Source organism: Schistocerca gregaria, chromosome 5, assembly GCF_023897955.1.
Source record: "Schistocerca gregaria isolate iqSchGreg1 chromosome 5, iqSchGreg1.2, whole genome shotgun sequence".
NCBI lineage: Eukaryota > Metazoa > Arthropoda > Insecta > Orthoptera > Acrididae > Schistocerca > Schistocerca gregaria.
The window spans coordinates 416672916-416688326 of NC_064924.1; the positions used below are offsets into that span (position 1 = coordinate 416672916).

The 15411-nt window shown below is 46.7% G+C and overlaps 1 protein-coding gene across 2 annotated transcripts in view; it reads left to right on the forward strand.

Annotated features, from left to right (window-relative positions):
- LOC126272744 (3-hydroxy-3-methylglutaryl-coenzyme A reductase) overlaps positions 1–15411 on the forward strand; it is a 442088-nt gene that overhangs the window by 310013 nt on the left and 116664 nt on the right. For both annotated transcript variants that reach the window (XM_049975803.1, XM_049975802.1), the window contains one exon: positions 3854–3968. In XM_049975803.1, the coding sequence (XP_049831760.1) occupies positions 3854–3968 (115 nt within the window). The remainder of the gene's footprint in view (positions 1–3853; positions 3969–15411) is intronic.

Sequence of the window (15411 nt, forward strand, 5' to 3'; positions counted from 1 at the left end):
TCTTCATTGGTCTCACGTGTTGCGCGTAAGCCGACCGATATTTCGACATATAACTCATGGTATTTTTTCGAAAGAAACAAACCACGACCTGAAGTCAGTTGAATGTTTGGAACACTCCAAATTACCACGAATTGACACCAATTCAGTTTTTGTAATACATCAAAGATATCATAACACACTGAAGTGAACATGCAGTGTAAGCTTTCACGGCTGGTACTGACATCACTTATTTCCGGGCTAGTAGGCCATGGTCGATGCATAAAACATTCTCCCAGCGTTTCCTGTCCGACTGCGGGAGATATCTTCAGAGGTAAAGTGGCGAACTGCAACCAGAACTCGTGCGAGCGTGTAGAGTGCTCCACAGTCCATCATGTGACGGCGGCTACGATATTCTGTCTGGTAGCGCCAACATTTTCTTTTGAAAGTAATCGATCGTCATTCTTACATTGCAATGTTGACATCGAAATTTTATCTAATTTAATACCTTCCTTTTTTCTGTTAAAATTATTACGGTGTTTATAAATTTCAATAGCTTCTCTATACCTACAGGTATGATGATGCGATGTTTTCGATATGACACTCGTCTCAGCAAATTTTATTTCATCATCACCCTCTTGGTGAAGATGTTCCACTATTGCCGATTTATCCGTAAGCCCTACTCCTCTTGTTTTCAACCAGACGGGTGTTAACACCCTTTTGTGGTACCCATATAAACCAAACCACAACTACAAGGATTTTTATATACACCCGATGTAGGCAAAGGATGTCGTATATCTTTTGCGAATCTTAAACTGTCTTTTATCTTCCTGGTGAGTCTGAAGGTAGTTTCCGCACCATAATTGCTCAACACTTTCCCAATGCGATCTGTAATCCTACAGATGAACGGAAGGGAAAGTTTCCCTCTGGGCAGCTGTCGTTCCTCGTCGATCCTGATTCCCGCCCTAGGGCGAAGTGCTCGTTCTATCTCCTTGTTAGAATAACCATTCTTCCTGAATGTCGATCGTAAATGTTCAACCTCATTTTTTACATAAGTCGGTTCAGAAATTTTGTCCGCCCTGACCACCGAGGTTTTACTCACCTCTTTTTCGTCTGGGGTGGTAGTTAGAATCTTTGTGCAAGTAGCGGTCAGTATGCGTTACTTTTCTATAAAGCGTACGGCCCAGTTTCCCGTCCCCTCACCTTATAACACACACATCCAAGAAATTCAGTTGGTCATTATTCTCTTTATTTTGGATTGATGCTCCTGAGATATATCAGGAGGACATCAAATTCCACTGCACCATGTGCTATGAACTTATGACAGTGAGACATAGGGTTTCTGGTGTGAAAACCATTCAGTATCTGAGGGTTACACATCAGCAATAGTGTGTTGCATTTTGGGTATTGCTGAGAGAGACAAGAAAACCAACAAACGGAGCAGTGAATAGATTGTAAAGGAAGACATAATTGTGAGTATAATGAAAATGGAATAGAAGTTGTCGGGCATGTGATCTGCCGAATGGGCTGTAGATGGATCAAGGAACATTCGACGTTAATTCCTGAGCTTTCTGGGGTCGCGGCTCGTGACGACACGCCATGAAGTGGCTGCCACTAGATGTCAGTCAGTGGGCTAGTCTTTTCCAGACTTGCGAAAATGACTGGAATCTATGTGAGTTAATGTGCTCTTTGTTACGCACTCTGTATGTGTTTGCACTCTGATCAGACAACAGTATGTATTGATTTTACGTCTCTGAGCGTATATATGAGGTTCCATCTGTGTTCAGACATCAGTTTCCTACAACACTGCGACAAAATTTTAAAAGGGAAAACTTGAAAAATTTTGTTCCAAAAATGAAATGATTTTCGACGGCTGTTATGTACAACACTGAAGTGCGGCAGTTGCCTGTAACTGAATGAGTAGCATCGGAAGTCTTGTAATGGAGATTATCAAGTTCAAACCTCCTTTACAGCAAATTATTTTTATTTAAATTCTATATTTTTCAAGTGGAAATTATAATAAACAAATATTAAATCGTGATTTTCTAGTGAAAACATTTTATTTTCAATTACAGGTGACATGAAACAAATTAAAATTCGTTACAAACAAATGACTTACATACATCCGGTACAGTCCACAGTGAATTTCCATTCTGCAGCGTAGTGTGCACAGAAATGAAACTTCCTCGCATATTAAAACCAGACTAATCTGCCAGGAAGTTTTATCAATAATAATGATGCATTTCGTATTCTCGTTTTTCCAAGTAGCGAAGAAAGAAGAAATTAGTAGGCATTAGGAGTCAATAGGGGCGAGAGAATACCCAGGAAAAGATGCTTTTGCAGGTGAGCAGCAGATTTTTATGCAAATAGAGTCCAGCCTTTTGATCTTTTATTTGTATCTACAAGTTGTTGACTACTGTCAGGGATACCTATAAAGATATTTGCGTTTTCACTTTTGCTCACAGAGCCCCTCAAATTTTTACCTGACTATATTAGCTTTTTTCTGTGAACATAATTCGTTCCACCAAGTATGGAAACGTACTGAGTTTTTGATGGACTACATTCCTATAAAATTTTGTGCCTACGACCGCCGGACTTCATGGAGGCTCTTGCTGGTAGCGTAAAATTTCAGTTTTGCTTTTATCACGATCCAGAACACTTTGTTTCGGTATTACCGCCGAATGTTGGCGAGGATAAATTGTAAGCATATATTCTTTTTTTAACTCGTTCATTGTCAAGCAGATGTGTTTCCAGTTTGTCTTTGAATTTAACTTCACTGTCAATTAAATTCTGTATAATACTGGGTAGAATGTGAAATGTTTTCGCAATGATAAGTGATGGATGTTATTTATATATCAATGTTGCTGTTGTTTTCCAACCGTGAGTGATTCCAGAATGAAATTTTCACTCTACAGCAGAGTGTGCGCTGATATGAAACTTCCTGACAGATTAAAACTGTGTGCCGGACCGAGACTCAAACTCGGGACCTTTGCCTTTCGCGGGCAAGTGCTCTACCAACTGAGCTACCCAAGCACGACTCACGCCCCGTCCTCACAGCTTTAATTCCGCCAGTACCTCGGCTCCTGTAGAGTGAAAATTTCATTCTAGAAACATTCCCCAGGCTGTGGCTAAGCCATGTCACCGCAATATCCTTTCTTCCAGGAGTGCTAGTTCTGCAAGGTTCGCAGGAGAGCTTCTGTGAAGTTTGGAAGGTAGGAGACGAGGTACTGGAGGACTTGAAGCTGTGAGGACGGGACGTGAGTCGTGCTCAGTCGGTAGAGCGCTTGCCCGCGAAAGGCAAAGGTCCCGAGTTCGAGTCTCGGCCCGGCACACGTGAGTGATTGTTGACAGGACAATTCATTAGAGGGTAACAGTACTGTGAGACTTGTCAATGCGCCCAACTTTTTAAAGAGTTATCTGCGCCGAACGTTTTAGAGTTATCTACAAGAGTGTTTAGATTGAAGAACGCCACACATTATCGTTATTGCAGGCTTCTGTGCAACACAAGTTTATTCATCAGTTACACGTTACCTCTGAATATGATGTCATAATACATTATTTAATGAAAATGGCAAAAGTGAGTCAACTGCCTGACATTTTCATCTCCAAAATCAGATATGATCCGTAATGCATATGTTACACAGTTTATGGGTTTAAGAAGAAATGTAACGCGTGGCTTCCGGTTCAGGTTCTTATCAACACAATCACCTAAAAATGTATAATATCCAGATTCATTTATCGATTTACATGTGTATATTTAGTGTAATCGCTATTGTTTAAAATTAACTTGAGGATGGCTCGTTTTTATCTAGGGTAGTCATCCGAGATGGACCATTTCCTACGCTTTATCCACGTCTATCGTACTTTTGGGTTGCAGGAGTACAGCGCAGCCGCCGACATGATCATGATGACGGTGATCCGCTGCGTCGCCGTTCTGTACTGCTACTACCAGTTCTGCAGGCTCCACAAGCTCGGTTCCAAATACATTCTCGGTGAGTACGGACACCGGGCATGCTAATGCAGATCGTTTTAATACCGTCCTTGGCAGCGTTTGTTGGCTCGCGAGCTTTTGTCCTTGTTTCTTCCTGTTTGTGTGATTACTCCTTGTACGATTCGTCTAGAATGCATTGTGTCCTTCTTTGTCCATAAATTAACGTCACTATCGTGTTGGCTATAATTATTATTCTGTCAGACAACAACCTTGTCTCTCCCAAATTGTGGAACTCAGCCACCTTCGCCTCGACAGCTGTAGTAAATAAATTACAAATTATTACGGAACCTCAGTGTCGGAGCTATTTTCGGAGACGTAGCTCTTGTTATGCAATACTTGGCGAAGTAAAGATTAGGTAATGGCAGTATGGCAATAACGTTAATTAATTCTGTGTGTTCTACCAGGCTCAGCGTCATTAATAGTACCCTGTAGGCTCTGGCGAAAGACAAACATAATGCAAAGAATATATGTTCATTCTTGTTCACCAAAATCGGCAGCAATAATTTTACTACGCGACAGTAGCTCATCAACATTTTTAACTTCTAAGAAACTGTCTCGTGGTTGAAGCTAATTTTTTTGGTTCGTGTTACCTTTCAAATGTTTAGTTATTGAAATAAGGTCGTTCCTTGAGCAAACACAGTTCTGTTCTTTAACACCCATACGTACTAGGGTTTAGTTTCATCATCGCCAGTGGATTCATTTTATTTTCTGAATGCCACATATTGTTGTTTGCTACTGACGGAAAGCTACACAAACAACAACATGTGGTTAAGAAAATAAAATCAACTTACGGATGATGGTAAAACTTCAGTGAAACATGTTTGGATGGGAAGAAGAAATTTGTGTTGGTTCATGGCATGTTTGTATTAAGAAATCGCTTGTGTTTAGTGGGACTCTCATCTTCCTTGTGATATTTAATGTACTATCATTACATGTCGATTTCCTTGTACTTATATCTGGTTTTATTGGTTAATTAATTTCGTTGAAAAAGTTATTCCCAAATACGTCATTGAGTTTGTACTTGGTGTACATGATTTTTGCGCGCTTAAATGTTTGGTGACATATATCGTAAACAGTACGAAGGATAAAGAAGCTCATCTAGATAAATAGTCTAGGATTTTTTGTTACAATTTTTTCTGTTGCTACATCAGAATGAACAACAAAGATGCTGAAGGATTTGTATTCTAGCAGATATGTAGAGTCGTGACAGATGTGACCATAAAAACAAGACGACTTATTGTTACACGCCGAAAGATTCGTCAGTTGTTTGTTTCCTGAATATAGCGAACAAATAAGTCACACATTGATCTCTATTATATTGGCAATGTTGAGAACGGAGTGCAATGAACGCTAGTTTCAAGCATTATATCATGTTGTGTATTCTGTATAAACAGCAATAGAAGCCGTCTGACAGCAACTGAATAAAGCACAATTTTAGTGCCATACGCGTTTCGCCTTTATTTTCTGCAAGGCATCATCAGTGGCCTGGAACATGTACATATGTTAGCTATTTTATTTACATTATTGTCATTGTGCCTATAGGTTATAAACAGTTCTGGTGGTTGGTATTTCTTATTAGGTTGTAATGTTTTGAACTGTACTTACAGGTTGCGTGGACAATTTCTTACATATTACGCTCCTGTTGCATTTTTGGTGTTGTTCTTCTTCTTATGAACGCCTATTTGCGGTTTTTTCCACATTCCACAGCACTATGCACTGAACGCTTGTTGTAATGCAATGTTTTGGTTTCTGTTGCCGACTGTCAAATGTTTTTGCCAAAGATCGAATGTTATTGCCAAACTTATGAGTGTAACTATTGAAGTATCTGTGGTCTGTTCGTGTATGTATGTATGTGTGTGTGTGTGTGTGTGTGTGTGTGTGTGTGTGTGTGTGTGTGTGTGTGTGTGTGTGTGAGTGAGTGAGTGAGTGAGTGAGTGAGTGAGGGGTTTTCGGTGTGATATATCTTTTTTGTGCTGTGTGTGTGTGTGTGTGTGTGTGTGTGTGTGTGTGTATTTTGGTGTTATTAATTTTTTTTTTTGAGTGTGTGTGTATGTGTCTCCAGATGGTGTGGGGATACTTCAATAGTTACACTCATAAGTTTGGCAATAACATTCGATCTTTGGCAAAAACATTTGACAGTCGGCAACAGAAACCAAAACATTGCATTACAACAAGCGTTCAGTGCATAGTGCTGTGGAATGTGGAAAAAACCGCAAATAGGCGTTCATAAGAAGAAGAACAACACCAAAAATGCAACAGGAGCGTAATATGTAAGAAATTGTCCACGCAACCTGTAAGTACAGTTCAAAACATTAAAACCTAATAAGAAATACCAACCATCAGAACTGTTTATAACCTATAGGCACAATGACAATAATGTAAATAAAATAGCTAACATATGTACATATTCCAGGCCACTGATGATGCCTTGCAGAAAATAAAGGCGAAACGCGTATGGCACTAAAATTGTGTTTTATTCAGTTGCTGTCAGACGGTCGATAAGCAAAAATTATCAACATACCGTAATATTACACGCAACTGAGGAAGACAGGACTATAAAAGTTGAAGATAGCAATAAAAGCATTTACCTGGGTTAACGCAATAAGCTTCCCCTTCGTTATGTTTTGTAGGCGGAACATCGTGTACACAGACGGGAGCAGTTGTACACACAGAGCGGAGATATTGCTGTTTACGTGAGTCATCCCTCACGTTCGTAGAGCCTCGCGCGTTTCTGTGTAATTTTGCTGACGTGTCGCCACCATTTGGGTTTCTGGAGCACGACCTCTATAAAGACTTAAAATTCCGCACGCGCGTTACCCTGTACAGAGTCATGGACTGTTTCATGTATGCAGCTATAATTCACCCTCACGGGCGGTGCCTCCACAGCTATGACACAAAACGATGAGAATCAGGTAACGCTCAAGATACTTAATAGTTCATACGTAGATACCTGGGTCTGTCAGCATCATTTTTCTCTTTACGGGCTTGAAATGCATATCAAAATTCGCAAAAACAAGGTGATTCCAACCATTCCCTTACCTATAAAATCTGGAAAATAAAGTGTGAATTTTATCCAGAAGATGCTTACAGAGACACTAAAGTAATTAATATGAAATTGTTGTTGCCTGATGTCTTAAAGATGTATACATGCTGGCTGAGGCGAGAAATGAAAATTTGTACCAAGGCCGGGATTCGAACCCATGTCTCCTGCCCACTAGGGAGATATACTAACAACTATGCCACCCTGGCACACTTGCTTCAAACAACTTCAGGCCTCAGCCCACTTTGCACTAGGGTAGTCCGTGCATCTGTGCAAAGTCACTGTTGCGTAGTGGTTAGTGCATCTACCTAGTGAGCAGGAGACATGGGTTCGAATTCTGGCCTTGGTACAAATTTTCATTTCTCGCCCCAGCCTGCATATAAACATCATAGAAGTCATTGAAAAGGTCTCTGGAATCATATAGTTTCGTCGACGTACAGGTTTAAATTACGTTCGTGAAAGTCCCCTCCAGGCGCAGAGGACCACATAACGCATATCGACCGCCTTGTCATCCACTGCGATATGGCTTCATTTGGATGCGATATATAGGGGCATGGGATCAGCACACAGCTCTCCCACCCATTTCCGGCTTTCCAGGCCACGGAGCCGCTAATTCTGATGCAAGTAGCCTCTCAGTTGGCGTCACGAGGCTCAGTGCTCTCCGTTCCAGCCCTCTTAACAAGGAAAAATCCCTGGCAGTACTGGGAATTGAAGCCGTGTCCTCCACATGACAGTCAGAGACGCTGACCACTCAGCTACAGAGACGGACTACGTGTTGGAGTACCATCTCGCCGAAGCGTATCTGTGCACCGTGTTAAAACTGTGCGCTACATTGGGGCTCGAACCCGGGTCTTCGCCTTTCACCGCCGGTACTTTCCAAACGGGCTGACCAGACACGTCGTCCAGAGTGACTCAGCCAGCCATTGCCTCATTCCCATTCTTCTTCGCAAGAAACTTTCCAGGCACTAGTGCGGGAGCAGCAGCTGTGATGAAAGGGTGGGGGCGGAGACTCGCTCGATCGCAGGATAAAGCTAGGTTTCAGATTGACCTTTTCTACTTTGTAGTGGCGTGTTCGCATAAGTACATTGGTGAGCACTGTACTTCAGAATCGGTGGTCTGATTGTGGTACAAGCACGCAGCTTGCAAGATTTCTTACGCGATGGCGTGTTGTCGGTAACGAAATTGGATGTCGAATTAAAGGGTGATATAAAATGTAAAACCCAGTTCCGCTGCACACTAGGCGGTAGGTATAAAATGTACAGTGTATTAAAAGAGCTGTTGCTGCAAAAGAAGAAAAAGGCGACTTCAGTGATTAAGAAATTGATGTGATAGGCAAATACAATAAGACAGTAATACGAACCTAATCAGAAAACTGGGAAAGGGAAATCTCACAGAAAGTCAGTCAGGAAAACGTCAAATGACGATTCTAGTTACAAAGGGAACTAGAAATATTGGCAACTAGCAAAGATACGGTAGCTAGAATTGCAAATCAGAAGCGATTTCGAAGTGAAAGAATGAAGTAAGTAACATGGAGTAGTTTTTCTACGTTGGATCCATTTTGTTTCATGATGGTACAGTGATACTTCCAAATTATTTGAGAAGCGATATACGAAAAATCGAACCGTATTCTGTCTATCGGAGCTATATGTTAGATGTTTTCATGCACACAAAAAGCAGTTGTCGTAAACGCTGATCACAGTATCTAACTGTGGTACCTACGCTAACATGTAACACAGTAATGCAGCAGCTACGTGAGAAATCCGTGGCCGTTTTAGAATTCTAAGCTCTTACTTAAATCTGTGCATCACCCTTTCCTCAGGAGAGTGAAACGATATCACTGCTAAGACAGGAGTAGGATACATGCCTAAACATTTTTTTCCGAAAGGCATTCACATTATCTGTGACTAATTTGCAACAAACTAAGAATATACTCCAGAACTGCGTTCTACTTTTTTCTTGTTAAGCACCTTTGGTACATTCTCCCGTTAAATTTTAAGGATTTATATTCTGTACAAATGACTTTCTCTGCCAGAATAAAAATTTTTAAGGATTTATATTCTGTACAAATTACTTGCTCTGCCAGAATACACTGAGCCTTCACCCCTATCATATCACGAATTGTTCGTTAGTTACAATATTCAACCTATACCCTCTCGCTCCAGTAAAGAACTCAGTTATTACTGCATTTCCTATCGTCTGTCAAGTCGTATGTAGTCCCCTTATTTTCGCTGCAGACATCCGTTAACAAATGAGAATAAAGTCTTATACGCTATGTCTGTTAATCGCGTGAACTTAGCTTTGTGTATTATCAAATGGTTCAAATGGCTCTGAGCACTATGGGACTCAACTGCTGTGGTCATTAGTCCCCTAGAACTTAGAACTACTTAAACCTAACTAACCTAAGGGCATCACACACATCCATGCCCGAGGCAGGATTCGAACCTGCGACTGTAGCAGTCGAACGGTTCCGGACTGCGCGCCTAGAACCGCGAGACCACCGCGGCCGGCTTGTGTATTATCATTATGCATTAAGTATTTTGACGCTCTAAAAAATAACTATTTTCTGCAACTCATTATTTGTTGTATACTCTCTGTGTCGTTGTACGACCTTTCTTCTATAGGTTAACGCGCAGCGCACTACTTTGCACTATGCAGACTAACAACCTTTGGTCTGGTACACCGGCCAGCGTGTGTATGGTTTATAGGCGGTTTGCCATGCTCGGTTAGGCCATCTTCGCATCAAAGAACACGACAGGCGAACACGTAAAATACAATACACGGACAACATAGTTTACTCGATTCACAGACAGATGGCGCACATATCTCTGCTGTCGGTTAGCAGACGGCTGTGACGACGGGAAGGGCGTGCGGCTATGAAGTTAAAACAGAAATAAATTTACCAAATCTTGAAAACCGCAGACCCTTAAGCTGTGCTGCTCACTGGACGCGAAAACGCACGTGAGCGAGGATCTAGTGACTTGATAGCGTCGAATTTCGCGTTGCACTATACCGCGAAGCGTGAAATGAAGAATTTGACATGACAGATTTTTACCTCCTGGAGGGGAACACGGCATCATGCATCACCGTTTTTACGTCACTAGCAAAACTTATGAGCCGCCATGCACAATGATGTTCTATCAAAAGCGCTTCATTTTGAAACAGTTTGTTAGAGTTAATTCTCAAATAATGACATTTGTAGATGCAGCATTTACACAGTACATACCATATAATGAGACGCAGCCAGTCCCCCCTGCGGGTTCGGGGGTACGAATAGGCCCGCGGTATTCCTGCCTGTCGTAAGAGGCGACTAAAAGGAGTCTTCAAAGTTTCGGCCTTATGTGATGGTCCCCACTTGGGTTTGACCTGCCATTTTCAAAATTTCCGTTGTTAGTGCGTGCCATTTGGGGAAGGACGCCTTATGTGGTGTTTTTCTATTGGTCCATCGTGCACCTCCATATTGCATGCTATCTATTGTCGTGTGGAGGGATTTACACCCCATGTCTTCTGGGTTGCCTCCTCGTCTTGTGCGCAATCCCCTTCTTAGCGCCCACGGCAATTGTGGACCCTTTCAACACCTAAAATCCAGCACGGTAGCCAGTCCGTTGTGGTGGGGTCGTCATGTACCCTCTTGGTGGTAGCCCCCTGACCACGCAGGGATCGCACTACAGATGCCAGAGCTGTTTCCTCCCCATGCATGCCAAGGAGTATGTGCCCATCATGTCTGGGGCACGGGGACTCCGGGCAATGGGATATCGGCCAGGTACCCGTTGCTTTGGCTGGGTGGCGCCCTTGGGGAGAGCCCTCGTTCGGAGTAGGTGGCATCTGGGCGGATGTGGCGCAATGAAGCGCAATAAATCTCAGCAAGCTGGTGGCCGCACTGCCACCAGCGTCTCTAAGCGAGGTAAAATTGAATTCGATGCTACACAATATGATCCTCAGTCGTTCCCCTCGTTGGCTGCGCCATGGGAGGGACGCAGATCTTTTGCCAAGCAGGAGCCTTATGTACCACAATACCTTGTCTGCAGCAGAAGTGATGGTGACTCCTTTCTTTCGACAAAGCCTATGTTTTTTGTGGAACACCTGGAGGATAAGTTTGGGGAAGTGGCGGGTTTGTCTAAAATGAGGAATGGGTCCATCCTCCTCAAGACGGCCTCCCCAGCCCAGTCACGGGCGTTGCTCTTGTGTGATAAGCTGGGAGACGTCCCTGTTACCGTCATTCCCCACAGTAGCTTAAATATGGTCCAGGGGATTATTTACCATCGCGACCTCTTGTTACAGTCCGATGACGAGCTGAGAGCTGACTTGGAACGACGTGGTGTGCATTTTGTCCGTCGTGTGCACAGAGGACCCAAGACCAACAGGGTGGCCACCGGTGCCTTTATCTTGGCCTTCGAGGGTGCTGTATTGCCTGAGAAGGTCAAGGTAATGGTTTACCGTTGTGACGTCAAGCCATACGTCCCTCCCCCGATGCGGTGCTTCCAGTGCTGGAAGTTTGGGCATATGTCCTCCCGTTGCCCATCCAGTGCCACATGTCGAGATTGCGGACGCCCCTCCCATCCCGATTCTCCATGTGCGCCTCCGCCTGTCTGTGTCAACTGTGGGGAACATCACTCTCCATGCTCGCCGGACTGCCCCGTTCTTCATAAGGAGCGGAAGATTATGGAATTTAAGACCCTGGACCGGCTTACTTATCGCGAGGCAAAACTGAAATTTGAAAGGTTGCATCCTGTCCCTCTTCAAACTTCTTATGCTGCAGCTACGTTATCGTCGCCCTCGCGGGCGGCAGTTGTCGCCTCCTCTGTGCCGCCTTCAGTTGGCCCTCGGGGCCGTCCATCTCTGTCTGCCCCCCTTGTGTCTGGGGGCAAGCCTTCCTCTGTTGCCCCCTTAGCAGTTGGGGGCAAACCCCCTTCTGTCACTCCCCCCGCACATGCTTCAGGAGTGACATCTGCTCCAAAACCAGGGGGCTCGATCCCTCCCCCTCCCCCTCCCCCTTCTCTGCCGGCGTCGTCTCCGCCGGCGTCGTCTCCGCCGGCTCCTCTCTCGCGGAAGGGGTCCCTCGGGGCCCTCCCTTCTTCCGTTTCTTCTGCTACCCCGCCGGATGTCAGCCAGTGGCTGAAGGTTCATCCACCTGCTGGTCGTAGGGCTTCTGCGTCGTCGTCAGCCTCCGACGCTCCTTCAGAGAAACTCTCCCAGCCCTCTAAGCCAAAGGACAGACGCGAGAAGAAGGACCGGAACGTGTCTAAGAAGAAGTACGCTCCGGCAGTTTCAGTACCGCCTGCTGTCAATAGCTCTGGCTCTGGGGATGCGGTGGAGATCCTCGCCTCTGCCGCGGATCTCGCCCTCACGGAACCCTCGGGGACGTCTCCTATGGACACAGCTGACTCTCGCTCGGTGGCGGCCGTTGACTCTGCGGCGCCGTCTGCCTCTTAGTGGACTTAACGCCCTCCCAGTTCCTTCCTGCTTCCATTCTCCAGTGGAATTGCGGCGGTTATTTCCGCCACCTGCCTGAGCTCCGGATGCTTTTGAGTGTTTCCCCTGTTCTGTGCATTGCTCTTCAGGAAACTTGGTTTCCAGCAATGCGGACCCCTGCCCTTCGCGGTTATCGGGGATACTATAAGAACCGCGCTGACTGTCAACGAGCTTCAGGTGGAGTTTGCCTATTTGTTCACCACTCGGTCTGTAGCTCACCAGTACCCCTTCTGACGCCTTTAGAGGCAGTCGCTGTCAGGATTGAGCTCTCGCCGGCTATTACTGTTTGCTCTGTTTACATTCCTCCGTATGGGCAACTCCCCCGACATGTCTTGGCTGCGCTGCTGGCTCAACTCCCGCCGCCATTGCTGCTTCTGGGCGATTTCAATGCCCACAACCCTCTATGGGGTGGGACTGTCTCCGATGACCGTGGTCGCGCTGTGGAGCATGTGTTGGCTCAGCTCGACCTTAGCCTCTTGAACACCGGTGCTCCCACGCATTTCAGTGTGGCCCATGGCTCGTTCTCGGCCATCGATCTCTCTCTTTGCAGCCCCGGACTTCTCCCATCCCTTCACTGGAGAGTGCATCCTGACCTGTGTGGTAGTGACCATTTTCCCATCTATTTGTCACTGCCCCAGTGTCATTCTTCTGGTCGCCTGCCCCGCTGGGCTCTCAACAGGGCTGACTGGCCGGCTTTTACTTCCGCTGCCACCATTGCTTCTCTCCCACAGGGTGACATTGACGAGGTGGTCCGTGTCTTGACCTCGTCAATTATTTCTGCGGCCGAGACTGCCATCCCTCGCTCTTCTGGACTCCCTCGGAGGAAGTCTGTCCCCTGGTGGTCGCCGGAGATTGCTGAGGCTATTCGCGACCGTAGGCGGGCTCTCCAGCGTCATAAGCGGCACCCGTCTCTGGAGACCCTCATCGCCTTTAAGAAGCTCCGTGCCTTGGCCCGTTGTCTTATTGCACGGCGTAAGCAGGAATGCTGGGAGAGGTACATTTCATCCTTGGGCTCCCGTGGCTCCCCGTCGCTCGTGTGGTCCCGCATCCGGCGGATTTATGGATACCAGACCCCTATGGGTGTCCCTGGAATCTCCCTGGATGGCGCTGTCTGCACGGACGCCGCCACCATTGCTGACCACCTTGCCACGCACTTTGCTACGAGCTCTGCGACTGCAACTTACCCTCCTGCCTTTCGCTCTCTAAAGGAGCGCGCCGAGCGGACGCCGTTATCGTTCCACACACGTCGCTCTGAAAAATACAATGCTCCTTTCAGCGAGAGGGAATTCCTCGCTACCCTCGCCAATTGCCCTGATACAGCGCCAGGACCGGACTGCATCCACGCGCAGATGCTGAAGCATCTCTCCAGGGACTGCCAGAGACACATCCTCACCATCTTTAACCGCATTTGGAGCGAGGGCGTGTTCCCGTCGCAATGGCGAGAGGGTGTTATCGTTCCCATCTTGAAGCACGGTGCGGACCCTCTGGCGGTGGACGGCTATCGCCCCATTACACTAACCAACGTTTTGTGCAAATTGCTCGAACGTATGGTGGGGCGGCGTTTGTGTTGGGTCCTTGAGTCGCGCGGTCTCCTCGCTCCATCCCAGGGTGGCTTCCGTCAGGGCCGGTCTGCTGCGGACAATTTGGTGCAGCTGGAATCTGCTATCCGTACGGCCTTTTCCCGCCGTCAGCATCACGTTGCTGTATTTTTTGATCTGCGGAAGGCATATGACACAACATGGAGGCATCACATCCTTGCTACGTTGCGCGAGTGGGGTCTTCGTGGTCAGCTTCCAGCTTTTCTTCAAAACTTTTTATTGCGCCGCTCTTTCCGGGTGCAAGTCGGTGCCGCCTCTAGTTCATCTTATATACAGGAAAATGGGGTCCCGCAGGGCTCGGTATTGAGCGTTTCCTTATTTCTAGTGGCCATTAATGGTCTGGCTGCAGCTGTGGGGTCGTCGGTGTCTCCTTCTTTGTATGCCGACGACTTCTGCATCTCATTTAGCTCAACGACTACGGGAGTCGCCGAACGCAGGCTGCAAGCAGCCGTTCGCAAGGCGGCATCATGGGCTCTGACTCATGGATTTCAGTTCTCTGCGGCCAAGACTCGAGTTATGCACTTCTGCAGGCGTCGGACGGTCCACCCTCATCCGGAACTTTACCTCGACGGTCACCTACTTGAAGTGGTGGACACTAGCCGCTTCTTAGGACTCGTCTTTGATGCCCGGCTCACATGGGTTCCTCATATTACTCAGCTGAAGCAAAAGTGCTGGCAGCACCTCAACGCCCTCCGCTGCCTGAGCCATGCGTCTTGGGGTGCAGATCGCAGCACGCTGTTGCGATTGTACAGAGCCCTTGTGCAGTCCAGGCTTGATTATGGGAGCCTGGCCTATGGGTCTGCATCGCCCTCAGTGTTGACGTTGTTGGACCCCATACACCACTGTGGGGTTCGGCTTGCAACTGGTGCTTTCCGTACGAGCCCCGTGGATAGTCTGCTGGTGGAGGCCGGGGTTCCCCCGCTGCGGATTCGCCGCCACCGACTGCTCGCCGACTATGCTGTCCATGTGCATTGCTCACCGGGCCATCCCAATCATCGCCTGCTTTTCCCTGCCAGGGTCCTCCCTCTGCCCGACCGGCGACCTAGGTCTGGGCTTTCCATTGCTGTTCGTGTCCAGTCCCTGCTGTCGGAACTGGGGTCGTTCCCTCTTCTGCCGCCCTTCCGGGCCTGTGCACCCACGCCTCCCTGGTGTATGACCCGTCCGTCCGTCCGCCTGGACTTGGCACGGGAACCCAAGGACTCGGTTCCGCATGTGGCCCTCCGTCACCGTTTTCTTGCGCTCGTCGCCTCGTTTTCAGGCTGTGAGCCTGTCTACACTGATGGTTCCCTGGTGGATGGTCGTCCTGCCTACGCTTTTGCTCACGCTGCCCATGTTGA